This window comes from Trachinotus anak, unplaced genomic scaffold, assembly GCF_046630095.1.
Source record: "Trachinotus anak isolate AG129_WGS33_773 ecotype Australia unplaced genomic scaffold, CSIRO_AGI_Tana_v1 ptg000032l, whole genome shotgun sequence".
Lineage (NCBI taxonomy): Eukaryota > Metazoa > Chordata > Actinopteri > Carangiformes > Carangidae > Trachinotus > Trachinotus anak.
In genome coordinates, this window is record NW_027273883.1 from 3,504,374 (window position 1) to 3,528,507 (window position 24,134).

At 41.1% G+C, this 24,134-nt stretch overlaps 1 protein-coding gene across 2 annotated transcripts; it reads left to right on the forward strand.

The window, feature by feature from the left end:
• The first annotated feature begins 2,458 nt into the window (after positions 1-2,458).
• On the forward strand, positions 2,459-18,220 carry LOC139613610 (cortexin-3). Of its 2 annotated transcripts, XM_071470403.1 has the most exons (3): positions 2,459-2,514; positions 3,390-3,582; positions 16,120-18,220. In XM_071470403.1, the coding sequence occupies exon 3, from the start codon at positions 16,195-16,197 to the stop codon at positions 16,444-16,446; it is 252 nt and encodes an 83-aa protein (XP_071326504.1). In that variant the 5' UTR covers positions 2,459-2,514; positions 3,390-3,582; positions 16,120-16,194; the 3' UTR covers positions 16,447-18,220. The 2 variants fall into 2 exon arrangements, with proteins under 2 accessions (XP_071326504.1, XP_071326503.1); XM_071470402.1 differs by lacking the exons at positions 2,459-2,514; positions 3,390-3,582 and adding an exon at positions 10,250-11,295.
• The last annotated feature ends 5,914 nt before the right edge of the window (positions 18,221-24,134 follow it).

Consider the following 24,134-nt stretch of genomic DNA (forward strand, 5'->3'; position numbering starts at 1 on the left):
GGACAGCATTTTAACACAACACTTCATCTGGTGTTGATACATTTAAGAAACCTAATCAGGAAATGATATTGCATTTGTTTGACTCATGTTGATTTGTCTTCCTTGAATAATAAAGGGAATCATTCGCAAAGCTTTTTTTAAATGTACAGGACTGTCATAATGAGACTGGGAATGTGTCAGGACCATGTAAGATGTACAATTACTGTACTGTAAAATTTTGCAATTGTCCATCTAGGACCATGTCTATTTAGCTGAAAAGAGAAACTGATCAAGACGCAAATGTTTCCATGAATGATTGTCTGAAAGTTTCTACAAAATAAAATGTAAATCAATGCGTAGGTCCATCCATTAGCCTACCTTTACCCAAAGGGTGGACCTTGCAATGAAGTTTACTCCAGATACTTGGCTGTCAATATAATGCAAAAACCTTTATTTTAACTAACATGGTGCACATTAGTGAGTCATTAACACAGTTATAATTGTGAAGTTTACAATTCTGATTATTTTAAGTGTGACCATTGTTGAGAAGCCTCCACCAGACAGATAAGGAGGATATTTCTCAATAATTACTTTGAGAAAAACACAGGCATGGACAGCAGCACTGGCACAAGATAGAAGCTGAATTTCATTCATTTGCTTAGACTTTATTAAACGTTTCTGAAAATACTTTACTTTCAAAAGGTTCTCCAGTCCACGCTGAGCAGAAAGACTGACTAATCAAAAGACCCAGCTGTCAGTAACACGTAGAGTTCAGAGACAGCAAGACCTCACGTACAGAGCAGGGCCATTCAGTTAGTGTGGCGTACTCTAAGCCTGCAGCCTAACCAACCCCAAAAAAACAGGATATCCTTCTGTAAGATCAGATAAATGAAATACCCATACAGTAGCCATTAGGCCTGCAGGTTCCCACAAATAATGCCCAAGACACTCCTGGAGATTATTCAGGCCTCCAAATTGGATTAGCAGAGATGCTTCTGCCAGCAATTAGTCTGAGGGAATAGATGAGCTGAAGGCAGCACAAAGCTATTAATTAATGCCAGGTGTGTGTGTGTGTGTGTGTGTGTGTGTGTGTGTGTGTGTGCGTGCGTGCGTGCGTGCGTGTGTGTGTGTGCGTGTATGTGTGTGCGCCACTGAGTTCATACAGTAGCAATGAAGACGAGTCGCTCTGGGAGAAGAGGTGTCAAGCAAAGTAGCCCATCAGAGGAAAAGCCTTGAGAAGAGCGCAGAAATCAATAACGCCCTGAGCTGTGCTTTTAGTACCCTTGATGGCTGATTTGGACATGAGTTCGCTTGCAGGAGAGTCTCTGGAAACTTTAGCATTACCAAAGTTTCTGAAGTGTACAGTTGACATGTTTTCTCACATTTAGCGACCTCATTAGAAATTTAATTTGAGAAGTCTGGAAGCCAAGGCGCCCAGCATGAAAGGCGGCTGTCCTGGGGCGAGGGCAGGACCACGGTCTCCAGGAAATTGTCTCATCGGTCCACATGTGCGACTCCCAAGTCTTCCCTAGAGTCATGTGCACTTAAATTGAATGTGAACTGCCTGCAAGTGTCGCACATACCTTTTTAAATGCAAATGATGGGTTACATAAGTTTTTTGCATGAACTGATTAGGTAAAATTACTTTTCCTCTCTGTAAGTACTTGACATAAAAGCAAGCTTTTAGATGAAAATTATTCCTGTAGGAGCTCGACGCCTGCGAAGGTCTGCCTCTGCCTTTGGTTATTTGTTATTTTATCACTGCTGAGCATTAACTGTCTGAAGATTACATTTCACATTGATACTTCAGTTATTTAAGCTTCTAAACTTTTGGAAAACATTTGCTCGCACTTTCCAGGCAATAAAATCTACCAACTAATGAAACTTTGTTTCTTTGAAATGGGCGTTATGTAAGAATTCTGGGAGCCAAACAGAAAGGCACTTGTCAGGTGGAATAAATGAAAATTGGGAGAGTTTCATTTCTAGCACACTGAAGTAAAGTAAACCATTAGTCACCGCTATACAGTTCAATTTTCTCTTTTTTGCATCGAGGCTGCAATTCCTTCATTTACTTTGGAACCAGACTGATCCTGTCTCTGATCCTGACACGATTCAGTATCAAACAGAATATCACACTCAGGAATAAATCAACTTCTTTACTCACTCTTGGATGTTTGCTATATAGAATCAGTTGCTCCGATCGTTTGGTTCTGTTTTTGTGGGGTTTTTTTTTTTTTTTTTATTCTTTTCAAAGTAAAATTCTGATTCAACTTGACTTTTTCTTGTGAAAAATGCAACAGAGAAGAGAACAGTTGTTGGTGCATGTTTCAACTTTCTTCTCAGTTGGAAAGTGAAATGAAAATATTTCTTCTGTGGAGAGGAAGAAAACAAGAGTCTAGCATTAGGACCCAGGTGAGGGAGGAGAGTCTGTAAACTCTCCTCCTAAAAAAAAGGGGGGGGGTGGGTAACTCACCTGGGCCTTTCTCCCTGCACTGAATCACACCTGAGAGAGCAGCTGGGACCAGCCTTTGTTTGGTGATTGATCTGATTCTTCATGTTTGGTCAGGGACAAAAGCTTGGAGTGGTTTGATTTACTCCAACTTTCTGTGAACAAGACAACTTTGAGTGTTTTAGACAGTGTTGATTTGATTTAAATTGCTTTATATGTAGTGATGATATATTCATAAGTTGGCCCCCATATTTCCTTGTTTTATTTATAACACTACATACACTACTTATGGTGCAGTCTAGCCCCACATTGTTTATTTCCTTGGCTCATTCACTTAACGTTTGACTAGATTTACACATCAATGGCACATTTTACCCCATCACTGCTTTAGTAAGGCCGACACTGAGGCCTTCAGCCTTTGATTTAATGTATTGTAGATAAATTTATATTTTAGTACAGCATTCTCTGGTTCATATTTATTCTGGCTGTATGGAGCAGGTCACACTTAGAGCAAATGTCCTTGTAGAAAGATGCATCTTCAGTTGGACACCAGTTGCTGGTTTTGACAGCTGCAGGGTATGCTGGGTAACGAGACACACTACCTCTCTGCTACAGACTGCAATGTGTCAGCAGCTCTGACTGTCAAAAATGATAAAAGCTGGTGTTCAGCGTCTGATCAATTTTTGCTCTTGTTGTTGTTTTGTCAGTGTTTGGGTTTTTATCAAAGCTCATTTGCAGCTGTTAGTGTTGAGAGAACCTTTATTAATATTTATTATTTATTATTTGTTAACAGAAAAAATGGTTTTATAGAAAAATATGTTTATACTCCTCAAGGTACAATATGAGAAGATGTATTTTGGCAATGGTACTGAGACTCAAATATCATTGGCTTTTACATCAGTTAGAGATCCACCCTCAGTATCAGCAGGCATCATTTGCAGACTCTTTGCTTGTCTTCCAGGGTTCACAGGAGATCAGACCTCCTGGGTCCAAGCTGGTTCCCTGTGGTTCCTGGGGCACATTTTCTGCTGTGCAGTCCTACAGATCCTCCACTGCTGGTCAGCAACTCCCAGAGTCACCCAGTCTGTCAGCTCCTCTGCTTCCCAGTTGGTTATTCATCCTGCTTCCTCATTAGCCAGTCAGCCTGCTCCCAGGTCAGTGATTCTCCTTTCTTCTGTCAACCAGCTTATCTGTTTCTCTGCAGCAGTTTCTCTGCTAAAATGCTCTTCTGTTTTTCTACCAGTTAGTCTGCCCACCGCCTCCAGTCAGCTAACCTTCCTTTCCCAGCAGTCCAGGTCCCTTCCTAGTACAGTGTCCCTGCTGCTCTCTCTCTTTCTGAGCCTTAGCCAAAACCAGTCTCTCTGTCGGAGCCTGAAATTGTTTCTTTGTCTGAGCCTAAACATGAACTGAGCCTAACATGTCATCATTTCTGTATGAGCATGAGCTTAAACCAGTTTCTCTGTCTGAGCCTGAGCTGAGCCTGAAATTGTTTTTCTGTGTGAACTCAAATTTGTGAGTCTAAACCTGAACCTAAATGTCTGAGGCTGAACATGGACCAAATATGACCAGACTCAGCCTAAGCCTTAACATGTCTATTCTATCTGGATCTTAGCCCGAAAGTGTCTCTTTTTCTGAGCAAGAACCTGAACATTGACCCGTCGCTCTGTCAAAGCCTTAGCCTGAAATGTTGTTCTTCATGATCATAAAAATCCTGTCTTTCTGAATTAGCCTGAGCCTGAAACCATCTCTCTCGAAACTTGTGTTGTCTTAGTCTGAACTTGTTTTCCCTCTGATGTTTTAAACCCCTAACATGACCCTGTCTTTCCGTCTGTATGATCCTGAGCCTAAATCTGTCACTAGAAATAGTCTCTCTGTATGAGAATGAGTCTGCCTCTCAGGCTGAGCTGTAGACTGAACTTATCAAAAATCTGATGTGGTTTGGTTCAGAAAGGTCTGTCTCTTTTTCTGAGCCTGAGCCTGAACTTGTCTCTCAGGTGAGCAACAGTCTGAACACTTACTCTGTTTCTGGCCAGGAAGCCTGTATCTGTTCACCTTTCATCTCCTAAGCTTCGGTTCCAGTGTCTCTACGTGAGTCAAGCTTTTCTAAGTGTCTGTCAGTTTCTTAACATTTTCAGCCTGTGCCCTGTCGTCACCACCCTGACCAGCTTAGGGGGATGTCAGACTGTGTCTCTAGAGGGGGCAGCCTTCAGGTACAGGCCTCTCTTCATTCTCAGACTCTTTGTGTACCTGTTCTGAAATTTTATGAACCTTGCCCTGCTTCACCCGCCCTCCAGTGTTTCCCTCTGTTAGACATCACATGAAGCAACCACCGGTTGACCCAGGTGCTTCCCAGTTATAACCAGCCCAAGTGTTTATATATAGAAAGCAGTTCTCAGCCAATTTTGGCCAGAATGACTGTTTCCAAGGTGCTGTAGTGCTGTCACCTGTTACCTGCCTGCAATCTGTTTCCTCGAGACTGTCCTCCTGTGGTTTATGCAGCAGGATATTATGACCCATAGTTATATGTTGTTGCTAGGCGACTTCTAGCGGCCGCAGTAATGATGACAGGAGCAAAGGGAAAAGTGCGGTGACATAGTTTACAGAGCGACAAAGTCCCCGTCAGGAGGAGGTTGGGGTGGATGGATGAATATGACCCAGGAGAGCGGTGTTTGATTCCCGTGTGAAAGAAGCAGTTTATGTTGTTCCTAAAACTGTTCCACAAAGTCAACCATGATTTTATTACTGTAACCATGACAACAAAGACCATCAAATGTTGAGGAAGTAATTATTTTCACCCAAATCGCCATCTTTTCCTTAACTAAACACACACTTTAGTGCCATGACCATTATTATGGTAACCATGGTGACAAAGGTAGGCGCGTCACTCTCAAAACACTCTGGGTGTTTATTACTGTAACCATGACAACGAAGGTCCAGTGCACCTGCTACCTGGGCATAACTACACACTGTTTGTCTGATTGCCTCCTTCAGACTTGTTCGTCTGTTTTTGACTTCTGAGTTTAGTAAAATGCCTGATCGTGTGTTTGCAGTGACTCCATTTGAGTCAAGAATCTGACAGTGGTTTTAAGGTTTGTCCGACTCCATATGTTTGGCCACATGACCCGAATTAAGTCTCATTGTTACAACCAAATTATTCACACAGCGCCTAATTATGCTTTTAGCCGGGCTGAGATAAAGTAGAGGAGGAGATGCATGAAAAGTGTTTATTTGTGTCACCGTGCATAATGAGAAAACCCGATAAGCATCAACTTAGTTTGGTTTGGCTCAGACTCTAAAAATCACGAAACCCTAAGAAAAAAAAAAAAACATATCAGGTAACTGTGTGTTTTGGGTCAACAGCAGACATCCCAGCCACGGTCGATCAGTGCTTGTATACATAATGGATTTCTCCCTTTTGATTCACAGCCATCTTGACACAAGCCAGGTAACATTTACAAAATAAAAGGAAGTATAAGTGAGCTGCTGAGAGGTATCGAGTGGTGATGAGCAGGTTTGAGCTGGCAGCTGCCAAGTCTCTGGCATCACATCATGCAGCATGTGTTGGCTGCGAGTCTTGGCATTGTGCTGCGTGTTTTTGTTTCCTCCAAAGCTGCTAAGATGACAGCGTGTGTGTGATGGGTGTATATTTTAAGGTTACAGCAGTGTGACCTTGCGGTTAAACCCAGACTAAATAGTGGTGTCTGCTGCCAACATGACAGGGTTAAAGATGTGATTTCAGATCTGACGTCAGCAGCATTTGGAGTGAATCCTGCTCTGAGGATGTGTTCACCTGGATGAGAGAAAAACACATCCAGGCCAAAACTGAGCTTCATTTGTTAAGATCCACATCAATCCTCTGGATATATGAAGATATAAGTTTATAACATGTATGAAATACCCATAGTAACATTTATAACATATATGAAATAACATATGAAATATATATGAAATAACCATAGTAACATTTGTACATATACTAAAAAAATGAATTTCTATATGGTACAACATGTGACCCTATATGTTATGATATATCTTTAATTTATGTATGCAAGTTAATTGAAATAACATATATAATATATAAAAATTCTATACCCTACTATTAAAAACATCACAGGCTTTGGGATGGATATATATTTACGGTATAGTATATCTACAAGCATACATACATAAACATATTTATTTGTAGGAACTAGACAGATGTGACAATTTCTAATAGGTTTCATATATATTTTTATATTTTTTTCATATTTTGATAGTTTTTTCCTGTATATGTGTATATATTTTATATTATATATACATGGAAATTTAATATATATACATATATTACATATACACATGGGTTTTACTATAAAATGAAGAAACTAGTGAAATATGCTCATTATAATTCATCAGAGTCTTAATTTGTACGAACAACAGGCTGAAACCCAAAGATTTCTATTTATTATCATATATGACGAGAAGCTGCAGTTTCTCCCATTTGGGGCTGGAGAATATGTGACATTTGTTTGAAAAATTACTGAAACAATATTCTAATCAGTGAACTTTAGTAATCTTTAGAGGAGAGTTTTAGTGTCAAGTTACATTTTGGATTTCTTTTCACCACTAAAGGAATAAAATCTTGGTGTGTACATATTCAGATTGAAGCTAAACGTGCCTGCTTGTAGTTATATAATTTGGGAGCGGCTGCCTGAAAGTTCGTATAAATTAATTTTCACTACCCCGAAATACCTGATCGTGTACTTACTGTTTGTGTTGAGAATGATCAGTATTCACTTCCTGCTCATCCACTCCCTCTGGTTTGTCTGCGTAGCTGCAAGCATTTAGCAGTCAGATGAAAGACACTGACTTCTTGCCAATGGAGGCATGAGGGCTTACAAGGTCAGGTAGAGCTCCTCTGCAAGATTTTTTCTTTATGAAGAACTGACAAGAGGGAGCAGAGAAGATGTTTGCCCTGCAGGGGGCTCCAAGATGAGCCAGACCTGCCTCAGTCCTCAGTGACTAATACATGATGAGAAAACAAAACTCCACTCAATCGGATACTCTCTTGACATTGAGATATTCAGGTTTAATTTAGTAGGTTTAGTAGGTGCAGATTGTGGTGATGCAGTTTGGTCAGTTGTGTCAGGAGGTATCCTCTGATCAGAAGGTAGGTGACTCCTCAACTCCAAAAATCAGAGTCCTTGGTCGAGATACTGAACCCCAAACTGCCCCTGATGTCTGTTTCATCAGTGTATGATTGTGTGTGTGAATGGGGTGAATGCAGCATGTACTGTAAAGTGCTTTGCATGGTCTCTAAGACTAGAAAAGCATTATATAAGTCCATTTACTACTTGCCACCATGTTAAACATTGCACCATGTGGTAGCTGTTATCGTGCTGTTTCACATCAAAATGAATCGTCTGGCAGGAAAAACAACCCAGATTAGTGCCAACCCAGATTTTCTGATCCACCATTAGCCCTCTAACTTAAGTCTGGTGCAGACTACAAGACAAATTCCTCAGATCTAAAACAAAACCCTCCAGTTGGCTCAGACCCCACGTTCATTAAAACAGATTCCAAGACATGTCATCACCTCAGCATGAGCTGTTCCACAAGCTGTGACAGTTTTAAACAGTAGGGGCTTGTAGCTGGAGCAGCTTGGGGATGAATCTGAGATCTGAGAGGAGGAGGACAATGTGAAACCAGTGGCCACACACACAAACAGCGACAGCACAGCCACTCATTATATTATAAATGGAGTCATTAAGATTTATTGGATTTATCTTGTTACTTTTTTCCCACTCTCAGTTTATTTCTTTTATTAATTGATTTGTTTTTAATGAACTGTTTGGCTTTCTAGGACAGAGTGGTGCTTTCACTGTGTCTGACGTTGAAGTTTCTGTACATTTAAGATTAATTTGTGCTGCTTTTCTCCACCACATCCTGCCTTATGGCTCGTCTGAATTCCATCTGTGCTATTGCACACCTGTTCTTTTGCTGGATAAAAGCAAATGCATGCGTCTGTGGCAGAAGGGATTTCTCCAGAATAATCCTGTAGTCAGTACATTATACAAGATCAGTTGTGATGTTTCACAGTCCAATCCACAATCTGTCCTTCAGCCAAATGATTAATAGACACTAAAAGTGAATTGAGGCCTTTCTATAATTGTGGTCCTGTTAGTATGCAAGATTCAGCACATCATTTTGGAATTATTCAGAAGGAATTGATCTCACACAGTGAATTTAAACTGTTGCTTTGTTTGTTCATTTGTCAGTAGCAGGTGTAGTGCAGCAGGGAGACATACAGACATTCTGTACGACTCACTCCTCGTAGAATATAGTCCTTCAAGGCCTCTGATGTATATGTGATGTATAGATCATCTTCAGAAATCTGCCTTTAATGGGGAAATCATGGAAAAAGTAGGCTCTCATTTCTCTCTGATCTTTGTCTTCTGAAGCATGAGCTGGGGGCTGAGAGACTGACACGGCTGCAGCAAGAACCAATCGGGTACCTCCGCTGCCCTCGCTGTCCAATAAGCAACTCCCCACTCAGTCTTTCATAACCATGTTGTGTACAGTGTATTATCTGTGTGTATTTTCACACTGAGTGTGTAAAATACATTTTTAAATCAGGTTCTGTTGCAAAATTCCAACTTTCACCTTCAGCCTTCTCTCTTTTTATTTACTCACTGGCAGGAATCAGGTCATAAATTACTACAGTAACTCACATGCTAATCTAATGTACAGTGTCTCAAGTTCTTATTAATGTAGTTATTGAAGACATTTCAAGTTGTCATGTTAATTGAAGTGTGGCACACTTTTTGCAATTGAAGTGCACGGTTGGAACTCCAGATGAATTGCATAGAAAGTGTTATATGTCTAGGTGATTTCATTTTTATATGTGTGTATTTAATTTAATTTTTGCAGAGAAATTATTTCTAATTTCCAGAATCTCAAGATATGAGTCCAAGAAATCGTCCATGTGTCTGAATGCATCTGAAGCGGCTCAACAGAGTGGTAAAATAACTGAATTTGATCCTCAGTCATCTCTGCTCACATTAATGACTGTTGGTTTTGGATTAGAAGATTGATATCACTCTCTTATCTGTATGGTAAATATCAAGCTGGTCAGACTAGCTGTTTCGTGCTTCAAGTCTTTATGCTAAACTAAGTGAAGCTAATTGACAGTGGTGATAATCTAATCCTCTAACTCAATAACTATATTTTCCAAAATGTCGAACTCCTGAACTGAAGTCAAATGATCTGTGTTAATGTAGCTACTCTAAATTTCAATTAAGGGCTCTGTGCATATAAAGAGATAACTGAGGCTTTTCCAGGCTCAGTAAAGTTAAAGTCTTACATAGATTTCTTCTTCTACTGCAGTTGAGCCTCAGATTCAGATTCAGATTCAGATTCAGATTCAGCGCTTTTATTGTTCCTCAAGGGGGAAATTTGTTTTGCAGTTGGTAGTGAAAAACAACCAGGACAATAAAAACAATAAAAACGATAAAAAAGTAAAGTACATTAAAGGAGGACATAAACAACCAAACTTGAGTCAAAACAATAAGAACAGTCAACAAAGTGCAAATAAATGAAAGTGCAAATTAAGAATTATGCAAATTGATAGCACTGATTGCACATGGAGTGAAGGAACACTTGTATCTTTGAGTTCTGGCTCCAGGAGCCTGCACCTCCGTCCTGAAGGAAGAGGAATGAATTCACTAAGAAGAGGGTGATCAGAGCTGGACTGGACAGATACCTCAGATACTATTCACTATATCTGTACTCATACAACCTGTGTGAAGGTACAGAAATGTTAATAGTCTATTCATGAAAATGTAGGTAATCTGAGTTGATGAACTGACTCCGTCTCACCGGCTGCGGTCCTCACTGACCTCCACCAGGTGGAGACACTGCACTGCTGCTGGGTGCTGACACTTGACTGAAGGCATTACATAACCTCAGATTTCCTCACACTGCTCTGCACAGTCACTCTCTGACCCCCTCATGGACTGTCACATCCTCACAGAGCTCTAAAGGGGATTTGTGTCTGTCAGGGTGAGAAGGCAAACACTGACACTTGTCACCCAAACAAAAGAGTGTTTGTTTTTTTTCTGCTTAAAATATCCATCAAACCTAAATCTCATCAAACCTTAATCTCTTAAATGTCGCTGCCCCCACATCCAGCCTGAGCATCTACAGGTGCATCTGCAGAAAAGTCTGCACTGATCCCACTGTCTGTGCACGTCTTTCCTGCATATTGTTTGTTATTAAAAAGCATATTTTTGGCAGAATAATGTTCATACTTTACCCCCCTGACAATATGCATTCATATTAATAGTATAGTTTTCTAATAACAGGTCATGAAAAGACCATAAAGACCTATGAAGTCACATTTGACCTCCACTGATGTCCTTTAAGTGCTTGTGAGAGACGATGTTTTTAATCGCTTCTCCATCACTTGTGTTTCTTTTTGTGATTATGACTGAAGTTGCAGATAAGCATATGACGAGGGCCACACCTTTCCCTCATCCGCTTGCAATATATAGCCTACCTGGAGGATTGCTATGGCAACAGGTTGCCAGTAGCGACGGGGCACCACTACATCCCTGCCCGTGTGTCTGCGCGGGGATGAGTTGCGCCTGAGAGAGAGAGAGAGAGAGAGAGAGAGAGAGAGAGAGAGAGAGAAAACACACACATCGGAGCAGCAGAGGGTGAGGTCTGCCCGGCTCGGCTCTGTGAGGCTTCCGTCTGTCATGAAGTGAGGAGCCCTGCGGCCCCTGCCCGCTGCTGCGTGTTTGTGTCGGTCACAGAAGCAGAGTCGTGTCCTCCGCCGGGATGCAGAGCCGCCGCTGACGGAGATTCCCGAGCTCCGCTGAGAACAACAGGTTAGTGCCTCCAGAGCCGCCCCGGCCCCGGCCCCTGCCCCGGCCCCGGCCCCTGCAGGAGGCTTCTCCTGTCACTGCCTGACTGTTGGCGCTGTGAAGGTGTGACAGGTACAGTCAGACGGGGAAACAGGTTGTTCATGCATCCACGTGTGCAGAGGCAGGAGTCCGGCTGTGGCTCCTTCACGCAGGTTTTTTTTGTTTGTTTTTTTTGTTTTTTTTAACTGAAATCTGATAAAAAGCAGGACCAGTTTCAGGTAGAATATCATGTAAATGGCGGCTCGTCGTTTTTGCGTTGAACTGTTGTTGAGCTGCGGCTGTGTCTCCCTCTCACCACTGCTCATTTACATGCACAACGAGTGGATCAGGCGAAATGAATCCGACTGGATCAGTGTGAGGAGTCATATCAGCTCTCTTTTCATTTTCATTTTTGCCACTTTTTTCTCTTTTGTTTGCATTTTCCTTTCATGTGTAACTGTTATAAAATAAATTTATGCTTCAAGAGCTTTAATTACAAAAGAAATATTATTTCAGATATTTTACACAGTTATTTAAATGTGTTTTGATTTCAAATGTTCAACTATAGGCAGGGTTTTGGTATTGAACACTGTGCGAGGACTTAAAGCTTTATTTGTCACATACACAAACAGTATATGTAGTGAAAGGGAATGGCCCCCAAAAAGACTAATGTGAAAAATCAGAATAAGGAAAAAGAAATATAAAAAGAATCCAGGTTCAAGGTTAAAACTGCAAGATGTATCAAAAGGTAAAATTCATATTTTTACATATATTTGATAACTGATTTCAGCATTAAAAGGCATGACGTTATATTGTATTTGTACATTGTTCAACTCATAGGTGGCCTTTCTACAGTCATGTAGTAATATTAAAGGACATTTTACATCATGAAATGACTGACGACAAGCTGAAAAATAATGTGCAGTAATTTCCCTTAGCCATTTCATTTTACCTCCTCTAATGCCGTTTGAATTCCTCATTAGGTATAATCACCACACACACACACACACACACACACACACACACACACAGCTCTGGTTCGGTCTACTTTTCAACATCATTGGCTTCATTTCTAAATTTGGCTTGTTGTCCTTGTCACACTCACTTCCTTGTCAATTTTACACTCAGTTGCTTCACATTGTTTCATCCTCCTCTCGTCACCGTGGCATTTGTCAGTGATGCTGTACGGTTGGACCAAAATAACTTGAGCACTTCCATAATGCTGGTCAGTTTGTAAAATCAAACTTGGTGTATCTGTATTTCTGTCATCTCGAGGCTATTTCAGGCCTCCAGAAGTGATCATTTTTCCTGAAATGCAGCTGCTGAGGAGCAAAGTACATAAATAGATGAGCTTTTTCTAACAATAGAGATTTCCTTTTGAAACGGGGAGTGGATCTCATTCAAATGTTGTCGAAAGAGGCTTTAATGTTTAGGTGTGACTGTCAAGAAAAGATCAAAACTCTGAGCACTTAGTCATGGAGCTGGCTGCTGATGATGTAAATGTTGGGAGTCTTTTGAAGTGCATTACATAACAAATAGCAGTGTGGTTTCTGGCCCAAAGTGCTAATACTCTGTAACCTCACTGTGTCATTGGAGGACAAGAAGACAAGACGATTACGATTTGACAGCAAACGTTGATGGAAAACTGGCGGACAAAGAAAAACAGCCCCGTTCCTTATCGTTTTTTCACAGCGAGGGCTATGAATCACTGCTGTGAAATATCATTTTTGAGTTTTAAGTGTGATGGATTACAGGCCGCTGATCAGTGAGGCAGGGCTGAAGGCTGCTCTCCCCCTCTCTGTCTGTCTCTCTCTGCCTGTCTCTCTCCTGAGAGCTGCCTACAGAGATATTTCTTATTTTTTTTAGGCAGAGAGAGGGAGAGAGAGAGACAGCTCTTCTGCCCATCTTGTCACTTTGAGCTGTCTCATAACACATCCAGCACCCCTCCCAAGTGATTGTCAGTCTCTGTGACGGCTCTTCATGCTTACAGAAGCGTAACAAAGGGAGTTTGGGTAATGCACACATGTCTAATAGGTGACTTGTAATCTAATAACAATATGATTGATCTGAAAATGAGTGGGTCGGACCATTTTAAAGGTTCCATATTGTATAAAGTGAGATGTCCATGTGTTTTTTGATTATAAAGCAGGTCTAGGTTCTTTATCAACACTGTGAAAGTATCAAAGCCTCAGTCCACAGAGAAATGCACACAACCTGTATTCAGAAACTGAGCCTTAAAACCAGCCGTCAGGACTTCTGGAACTTTGTGATGTCACAACAAAGCAGTCACCACCCTCAGCCACACCCCAAGGACCCATCATCCTTGTCAGCCAATCGGAGTTGTTGTGAATAAAATTACAAAAAAAATTACCTTGTGTCTGTATTGTAATGTGCACTGTAATTTTAGAGAGCTTCTTCCAGGTTGAGCTTTGACCTGTGTACTTGCTACACCAAACAGCCAATTGTCACCTCACCCCTATCTCCAGATAATCTGATTTACATAAGTGGCTCCAATCCCGTGGGCCACAAAAGTTAAATCTGAGGCGTCATGAGAAGATTAACAGGATAGAACAGCAGGGGAAAAAAAAGATATTTCTGCACCACAAAATTATGCTAATTTTTCAGATGTTTCTCTAATTTTTGCTTTGTTTGTGTATTAGTGGATCATTTTCAGTGTGTCAGACCTATTAAAAGTCATTCAGATCAAACAAGGGGGGAAAAACTGGTCACAGCTAATAAACAGAAACCCAGTGATTGGAGGGGGTCAAAGGTAGATGTCCCTTTGTTTTTAGGTGTGACCAGCTAAAAGGTTTGGGAAGCAATGGTTATGGTAATTGCATCTAACTGCTCATGTTGCTCACTCTGATAGATTTTGTTGTAGTGATGTAACTATGTCCTCAGAATTCAGCCATTAAGTTAGCGAAGCAATGGAAGCTACAAAAAAATATTCTAACATTTCCCTTTAAGTTCAGCAACCACATATGTGTGAGTATTCTCAGATATCAGAGGTTTAATGAAAATCATTTTGTCTGGAGCGCCCCTGCAGGGTAAAGAGGAGACAAATTCAGAGAATGGTTTGCAGCAAACACTCAGAGAATTTGCTCAGCAGGGGAAACGACATCAAATGGCAAACAGTCCCGCTGGCTGTTTTTGGATTGATGAATTTAACTCCAACCGTCTTTATGGAACGGACAAATTCATTGCCTTTTTTTTTTTTGCCAGATGAAATGATCTGTGCCGAGCGCTGCAAGCTTCTGTTTAGCTTTGTGTGTCGGATGCTTATGGTTAACCTTAGGCTGATAAACAAACCAGCCTAACCTACTGTGATCTAATCCTAAATGAATCTAGTTAATGTAACCGTAACCAACCTTCCCACCAATCTGAAATATAAATTAACCAAAATTAATCTTATCTGGAGTCTGCACAGTATGAACTGCGATCTGAACCCAGTGTTTTTGGATTTAAAGGGGGATCTTTATGCATCGTTGCTACACTGCAACCTGAGGTAAATATGTAGTGTTAGTGCATTTCATGAGGGATTAACCTGCAGGGATGCCCTGGGGAAAAGTGATCTGCTGGACCCCTGTTAACTGCCACTGTCCTGTTTCTTTGGTCATTTTCTAGGCCCAGGTTTGCTGTGTGGCAACTGGATCAAAGGATGGAGCTGATGTTGTTGTATTTTTTTATTTTTTATTATTGTCAACAAATCACATGAAAAGACCAAAACCAAAAATGTGTTAAAAATCGTAATAATTAAGCAGCGACCTCCTGTGTCCCTATGCAGACTCAGCACCTTCCTCGAGCAGCTGGGCATTGCAGTTTAACATTTCTTAAACAGGGGTAATTAGTGCATTTGTTAGGGACTTTGTTCTACAGTGGATTAATGCACATTTTGAGCTCTGGTGAGTACTTTAGCAGGATGGTGTATGTGGCTTATTTTACTGTTTTGACAAATTACAACAATAACACAAAGGAGCAAAAGATATCAGACTTTGGCTACATGCACAATGCAATTCATTGTTGGTTTGGGTCTTTTATTGGGATTGGTTGACAAGAAGAAAAAAAAAAAGTAAGGATAATCTAAGAATATGCACCCTGTAAGCACAAGACTAAAGATTAGGTAATAAAGCAGGATCCATGTTAAGGCTCTCATTGAACTTTAGTGGTGTCTTTACCAAAGCATCACATTTTCAATTAAATTCGCACAAACCAATTGTTACACAGTCAGTCTGCAGCTTTTTTGGGCCCCTACCATAATGGGGCCCTGGGGCAGTTGCCCTCATCAACCTGTTTACATTCGTGCCTTATTCATGTGACCTTATCAGAGAGGACAAATTCATTTGTCGGCATGCATGACAATGTTTAACACTCAGTTGCTGAATATGAATCGCTGCTGCAGACTGGATATTAATATCACTCATTGGACACAGGGTTGGTCCTCTCAGAGTAGTAGGCTGTGGTTTAATAAAGCCAGTGACATGTCTACCTCCAGAGCGCTGTTGCCTCCAATAAATGTTGTATAACTAAAACTCCAAAGCACCAATTCAAAACCTCCCGAACTGCTGAAACTCGGGGCCAAAGGAGTCCCATGAGCCTTTTTTAGTCACACAGTGGGCTTTTCGCCTGGAGCTCTAAAAATAAACTCAGCTGAGAGCCGCGTTTTTCTGACAGTCTGTTTTGTCCTTGTTGTCAGTTTGAGACTTTTTCTGTGTCTGCAGTTAGGTTTAGCTGAAATATTAGTTTGCTGTTCCCTCTGTGGCACCTCGGAGGACGTGCTCTTATAATCCGTGTGTTTGGATTCTCACACAGGTCGTATCCACTGAGCCCATCTTCACCTCAAATCTTTCAGCAACCGACAAAGAGCTGGAGCCGAGACGATCAAGCATGGATGTGCCCAGGATGGCTGAGGGCCTCTTCAGCAGCACGCTGTCCTCGTCAGGGGGCGGCCATCACGTGCCTTCCTACCTGACGCTGGAGCAGAAGGCCGCCTTCGTCTTCGTGCTGCTGCTCTTCATCTTCCTGGCCCTACTCATCGTGCGCTGTTTCCGCATCCTGCTGGACCCCTACCGCAGCATGCCCTCCTCCAACTGGACAGACCACACCGAGAAGGACACGTTCGATTACCGCATCGTCTGAGGAGCCAGCAGGGTGCGCAAATTAGAAAATTATATTAATGCATAAAGAGCACTTTGGCCCTAAGAACAAATGACTGCTGATTCACCAGGAAACAGCTTTCAGGAAATCTTCTGAAAGTTCAGACTGAAAAGAGTTTCGACGGCTGATCGTCGTCAAAATTAGCGCCAACCAGAGTTCAACAGCTTCTCCCTGCCACATTAGAAAATCTCAACTATAACAAGACAACCAGAACTATGCTACGAAGATTATCAATCAAATCACCATGACCCTCAGTCCGAGTGATGCACCAGAGCCACTTAAGGTTCGCCCATAACTCCCTTCCCCTTCCATCAGCTCTCCTCCGGACTACCTCGTTCCTCCTCCATCTCATGTGTGGAAATACTTTTCTGACATCTCACACAGGGTCAAATATCTTTTGAGATCTAAACCAGTTGGATACTAACAGTGTTTACATCTTATCATGTTTACGTCCTTAGATTTTTATTGATAATGTAGACAATCAGTGTTTAAACTAGTTAAAGAAAAAACAAAAGATTTGAAGCAGACGGTTGAGGTCTTTTTGTTTTTAAGCATATTTTGTCTTAAGTTGTGGACAGACGCGAGAGGTCCTGAAGACCTTGTATGACAGATTTGATTCAGGCGGAAGAGGAGTATAATGCCTTATGTCTTTGTAAGATATTCTGTGGTGGGTGTTACCTTCTACGAATTTAGGTAAGAGCGTGAAAAAGAGTGGTGTCGAGGTCATAAAAGCAGGTTAAATAATCAAAAAGAAAGAAACCGTAGTGGAAAAGTTCTCCCTTTAATGTCTCGGAGCGGGTTTGGACAGGTAGATGCCAGCAGTGAGTAACTGTAACTGTTCTGTGTGTGTGATAAAAAACTATTTGTCCTTTCAGTCACATGGAGGGGCCGTCAATGTCCACGTCTTTAGATGTCAGCAACCAAAAGAGGTATTGAAGAAAAAAAAAAACGTTTACTGTGCTGTACCTTGTGCCTAATTTGAAAAAAAAAAGTTTAAATTGATGTTGTAGGAAAAAGAAAGAAAATGGGTTCATATTTTTGTCTTTAATGTCGTTTTTTGTGTGTGTGTGTGTGTGTGTATGTGTGTGTGTGTGTGTGTGTGTGTGTGTTGTGCCCATTTAAAGACACTTAAACAGCATTTTACTGCCTGCGGTTGGTATATTGACAGTTGGTATGCCAGATCTGCAGAGAGTTGATGATGAAGATGACGATGCATCCTCACATCAAACCCTTTATGAACTGACGTTGTGGCTCTTTCGTTGGGCAACTTTTCAACTGTGCGCCTTATAGTGTAGATTGTTTACAGTATCGTAGGTAGCAGAGACACTGGAAATCCCTGATGTGACGGTGTCTTTGCACTTCACGGAGATGTCATATAACTTGCTGAGAAGAAGAAAAAAACAGAAAACCGTTCCCTGATCTCGTTCCTGCTCGGACAGGAAGTGAACTGTGACCCTTTCGACCACATGTGATGTTCTTGTGATCTGCTGTGGCCTTCTCCTACCTATCGCAGGTGTTGCGACGTTGTGCTGAGGTGATGTGTTTTTTTCCTTTGTTTGTTTTTTTGCGCATGTATTTCTTGCTCAGTATCCTCTCTGTGCATGATAAATGGTGAAGTGCTTCAATCCTGATGTTGTAGCTGTGGGTCAGTTGCTCAAGCAGCTATTTCCTGTCTCTTCTGGAGCCTTTTTGTTTTAATCAGTTTTTCGCCCGGAGCCGCCGTTCTTTTTGTAATAAAAACGATCACACTGCGCAACTTTTTAATGTGTTTTATTTCATTAGGTTCATTCACTGGGCGGTAAAAGTGGCAGGTGTTAAGGACAAACAAAAAAAAAAGAATGAGGAAACCTTTCTTCTGCCACCCTGCCCTTTTCAAGGCGGCCATATGCGCCGGAGGCCCAACACATTCTTTTCCCATTTTATCAGCGGCTGGCAGTGGTAGCCAGCAGGTGTCTCGATTGGTTTTCTATGAACCCAGACACTTTGTCTAGCTACAAACACACACACACACACACAGACACACACGCTAGTCTCCAGGCTCCAGGCCCAGGCTGCTCTTTGAGTCGAGACCCTCCAGGACAGCACACAGAATAACAATCTTCCTTCTGACGGCAACACTGAATATGTTGATATGCAATCATCTGCTGCACACCTCCCTGAAAAACCTGCATCATTCCTCACTCACTCTGAAGCAAGACGTGGATAAATCGACCTATGAATTTGGTTTGTGAGTGAATATGTACCTCTGTGTGTTACTTAATAATTCTGCTGATATCACACATCCATATTCTTTTTTTCTTTTTTTTTTTTAGGGAGCTGAGGCGGATCAGAATTTTAAATGCGAGCTGATCCCACAGAGGAGAAATGTACAGTCTGAGCTTTTTGGATTATTATGTAAGAGACAACCTACGTCTTTACCAAGGCCTTTTTCACTGTTTGCTCATTTTTCTAAAAGTCAAACGATTGATGTGAATGCCATCCTCGGTTCATTATGGCTGTAATGTGAACGTGGAGCTAAAACATGAATCACTTGTTCACACAGAAACCTTTTCTCACACAATGCGTGCTGGCAGGAGGAAGGAGCCGGTTTGTTACACAGGCAGCTGTAAGTAGTGGAGATGATCTGCTGAGATGTAGGAAACACATCTGAGGCATAATGATATTATGAATATTTATCATTTGAAAACACCTGCTCACAAAAATTATTCTGATATGGAAGAAAAGTTCAGTCCTCCTAATGCAAAAACAAGTTTTGTTTTTCTACGAGTATCACCCAGGGGCTTTGAAATCCTGATCGTTTTGAGTGATACCCAGAATAGAAAAAAAATCACTTTGGAACGAAAGCCTTCATTTTCTGTCTCTGAAATCTCATTAGCTCATGCCAAACAAAGATTATAATCCAATCTAAACACGCCCTTACACAGCGAGTAGCAGCGGCAGGGAACATTAAGCATTGTGGATCAATATCACAGTCATGCTTTATGCAACATGACTCATATTAAAGAAAGCCACTGATAATTGAATTATTTTCATTCTCTGCTGTGCACGCTCAGACGCCTTATGCTGAATTCATTCCTTCCCGAGCGCCCCATTTCACTATTCAGCCTCCAGTTAATTTAATGGTCTCTGAACAGGTTGGAAGGGACCGTTCCCCCGTGAATGTGAATAGCCGTGCAAGGCGACATAACAGAGGAGTATTGATATTGCATAATTGATTTTGCAGTGATTCCTTTTTTTATTCCAGAGAGCCGGTGACGTTCACAACAGACAATAGTCACCTGTCCCACTGATGAATAGTGCGAGGCTTCAGGGAACATCGGCGCCAGAGAAAAGAGGATCACCGGAGGCTTTCAGACACATTTTGGTCTGATTTATTTCTGTTCAAATAATACTCAGAAGGGCACCATTCATTATAAAGTCTAGGTGCAAAACAATTTGTTAATCATTTGACAAAACATTCATCAACAATAATTTAGATACTGACTCACACAAGTAATTTATCATGCAAGTCCCAGCTTTTGCCTCTTTTGTTTGTTTCATATCATTGTAAAATAAACAATTTGGGCTCTGTTAGCCAGACAAAACAAACACATTTGAAGAGATCTCCTTGGGCTGTTTCCTGACTTTTTATAGACTGAGCAGCTAATTGATTAATTGTCAATATTATTAAGAGATTAAACAATAATGTCAATCATTAATAACCATTAGCTGAAGCCATGAATAGAATAAGACATTTTCAAACACTGCATTAATACAGCCTGACTATATGAGAGAATGATGTTAGATGGATGAACTTGCACTGTGTGATGTGCCCCATGAGTGAAACTAAAAAATATGCAGGTGCTGGACAAAATGGTTCAACATAATGCAAATCAGTGTAACAACAGAAATGACCTCAGGTGGACTGAGCACTTCCATCCTCGTTTAATTCAGGAGCAGCGCCTCCAGCTCGGCCCTAAGCTCCAGTGAAAGGTAATGTGTGCGGTGGGAAGCCAGTGAGGGATCATGTACCTGTCTCATCCTCTTGTTGTGCGTCTTCACTGGTGAAAAAAACACACAGCAGGTGAGTTAGCTGTGAACAGAGGACTCCTCATTCGTACTCGCAGGAAAACAAAATAACCACAGATTCAAAAACAAGACTAAGCGTTTACAGCCATGCTAGCTACACAGTGGTGCTGCGAGCTAAAAGCTTCAGTATGCTAGCATTCGTACCATGCCAATGCTAACATGCTGGTGTTTAGCAGGTAATATTTGTCACCATCTTAGTTTAGCATGTTAACATTTTCTACTAGTACAGCTGAGGCTGAGGGGAATGTCATTAGTTTTGCAGGTATTTTGGTTGTATGAGAGACTAAAGTTATTTCAATTCATCCATGACGTCAGTATGTGCACAGATCTCATGTCTGTCAGTAGTTTAGGAGAAACCAAAAAACGTCAACCTCCCGGTGGCGCTAGAGAAGCAGTCACAGGGCATTATCGAAGCTCTTTGGAACCTGAATATCTGAATGAAATTTCAGGGCAAGTTTTTGAGATTTTTCAATGGTGGACCAACACTGCCAGTCCTGCAGCCATGCTGTCAGCTAAAAATAGAAATGACCATGTAGAGCACTTGTGGACACAGTCTCAAGAAAAGCGTGCAGTGTTAGCTGTATGTGCAAATATATGTCGTAAGTCCATGATTGTGTAAGACAGTCATGCCTGATAAAGGCAAAAACAGGGACCAAAAAAAAAAAAAAAATCAGGACATGACTGATGATTTACAGATTGAAGTAGCCCGTCTCCTCAGGCAGGCCGTTTTGAGCCTCAGGGCCCTGTCAGATGAGGTTTTATCACTCCTGGTCACTCTGGGAGAGCCTGAGGGGCCCTGCCAGGTGATTACAAGCTATGTGAGTGCTCATACAGCCTTCAAAGCTCCATAACGTAGCAAAGACCCAGACCATGAAGAGCTTTTAAGGCTCTTAAAAGATCTAAATGGTAGATCTGTTCTGCAGCCTGTGTGTGGAGGATAAAACAGGGCTCATGTGATCCTTTCTCCTGCGTCTGGAGCTGGTCTGTCAGATTCATGTCAGCAACAATCTGCTTTAGTCCTCAAAGTACCTCCGAGGAAGACAGCTGTTCAGGAACACACATCACGTCTAACACCAGACTCCCTCCCACTGAGACTTTTTGTGCCCACAACTCCAGGGTTTTACTAACAGAGAGATGAGTGCAATGGTATTTTTCACTAGTGTCTGACTGTTGGCCACTTGGAGCTGCCCAGTATAATGACAGTCATTACTGGTGACCACTGGAGAGCTTTGCTAGAGCAGCTGGAGGATAAATGCTTCTACTGGCTGCACAAAAAAAAATGGAAAATGTGCTCTAAGTGTTGCAATCATTGAATAAATAAACATAATATAATAATAATGATAATAAGTAGTAGTAGTAATAGTAATAGTGGGAATAAAAAAGAGCATTTTCATTAAAATTTAAAAGATAATATTTTCCAGTATTCCAGATGTGAAACTATTCAATATTATTAGATTTTTTTTTTTTTTTTTTCATTTTGGCTGTTAGTATTACTTTGGTTTTTTTCATCTTTTGCCTTGTTCCCTCAGTAACATACAAATTAAAAAATTGTGTTAAAAATTTCTTGGTCAAAAATAATTATATTACACTGCCATAAAGCTGAGGGACCTACAGGAGACATATCATGAGGGCACAGCCAGAAGACAGTTAGCTTAGCATAAAGAGTGAAAACAGGGGGAAACAGCTAGCCTGGTCCAAAGCCAGCAACATCTGCCTACAAGCTCTGAAGCTACAGCTCAGTAATTAAGACATTATAGCTTGTTTACTCCATAACTCTGTAATTCATAATCAGCCCATGATACTATACAGTAAAAGAAGTAGGTGCAGGGTGGCTGAGTAGTTAAAAAGGCTGCTCTAAAAACATAAAGGTCACAAGTTTGATTCCCAGAAAAGATAAGGTGCGTCCATCAACTGCAATGCATTCTGTTAGTACCCTTGACTCTGACACGAAGCTCCTATCTGCTCACTGTAGGTCACCCTGGATAAGAGTGGATGAAGTGCTCTTACTGCAATTGCTTCATGATTATCTTCATCCGTACTGTGCCCCTCCACAGAGGCACATTAACCGGGTGACACATCACAGTCTGAGGGCCCTTGTCATGAATTCTGCCTGGAAAAACAACATTAACTCAAAATACTACAGAATCATTTACAGTTTTGACATAGAATAACATGAATTAATAAAAGATGAAAAGGAATTTGGACTGTTAATGGTTTTCATTTGCTACTCACTAATAGTACTCCAAGCTAGCTCAGTATCACGAGCAGTAGGAAGGAGATGTACTGTAGCAACACAACGTGGACAATGCACTTAGAAAGTTAAATTATTCTATTATTTCATTTATTTATTATCCTGGCAGCTGTAATCGGACCTACATCAGTTGTTTGGTTAATATTAGGTAGTTTTTTTGGCAAATGGCCAATTGTGTGTTAGTCTATTGTCTGTGGGAAATTTATAAAAGGTAAGGTTTTGTTTTTCTTCTCAGACACACAACCTTTTAGCTTCTTTGAGGTATTTGTCTCCTGTTGTACAATATATTTATCTAATCCACAGAACTACCTTTGTTCTGTGTGCTTATTGTGTGCAGAGTGATCTAACAGAGAAATTTCAGCACTTTGCTCAGTTTGTTGCTGTACTTGATGCATAATTACCTCTGCCAAGGTTATGTTTTCACCCGTATCTGTTTAATTACCAGCAGGATAACACAAAAAGTACTGAACCGATTTTTGTCAAATTTGGTGGAGGGATGGGACATGGGCCAGGGAAGAACGCCGGGGGTAGATCTGGATCATTTACCAGACTACAGAGGAAAAAAAATCTGATTATGTATCAGATGTTTTTTTTCTCTGGTGAATGTTGTTTGACATTGGCCTTGGTGGAGGCCTTCATTCTTTTTCTTCATTAACCTAAAATTAAACTTTGATTGCTTGTTGGCCTTTTAAAGCTCCACTACACCAAATTTTTTAAAGCAACATACCAAATGTTGCTGATAATTCTTTGTAGGTTCATCACTACACGATGCTGATTAAACTTATAGTTGTTGCAGTGATGGAGGTGTTGATGCTGCTGTTACTGGTTTCTATGGCGATGCTGCCCGGCCTCCCGCTCCCTCTGCTGCTGGTTCCTTTTGTTTGGATCCTGCAGCTGTTGCTCCAGCTGCTCATGACTTTCCTCGACCTTCTGGGAGAGAGCGAGAGTCGTGGTTGAAGTATCAAATGAAATTATGTAATTATGAAGTTTTTTGGAGTCTCATGGTTGTTCTTGTGAGCTTCTCCAGACTTGATTGGACCTATTGATTGAAATATGATCATGCTTTACAGCAAACAAAATGTCATGATCTAATTCCATTACATTTGTTTGGCAGATGCTTTTGTCTGATGTGACTTCAAACTCAATAGGAACAAGAGCTAGATGGCATCAAGAGCGGTGAGTGCATTTTTCTGAAACAAACAAACTGAAAAAAGCACATCCAGAGTCCTTCCTTTAAAAAATGAGATGTTGGTAAGGCCTAGCATGGGGTCTCAAGGTACAGTCTGAAAGGCTGACCAACACCTTTTGAGTTCCTGTAAATAAGTAAAACCCTCAGAATATTGGCTTAAAT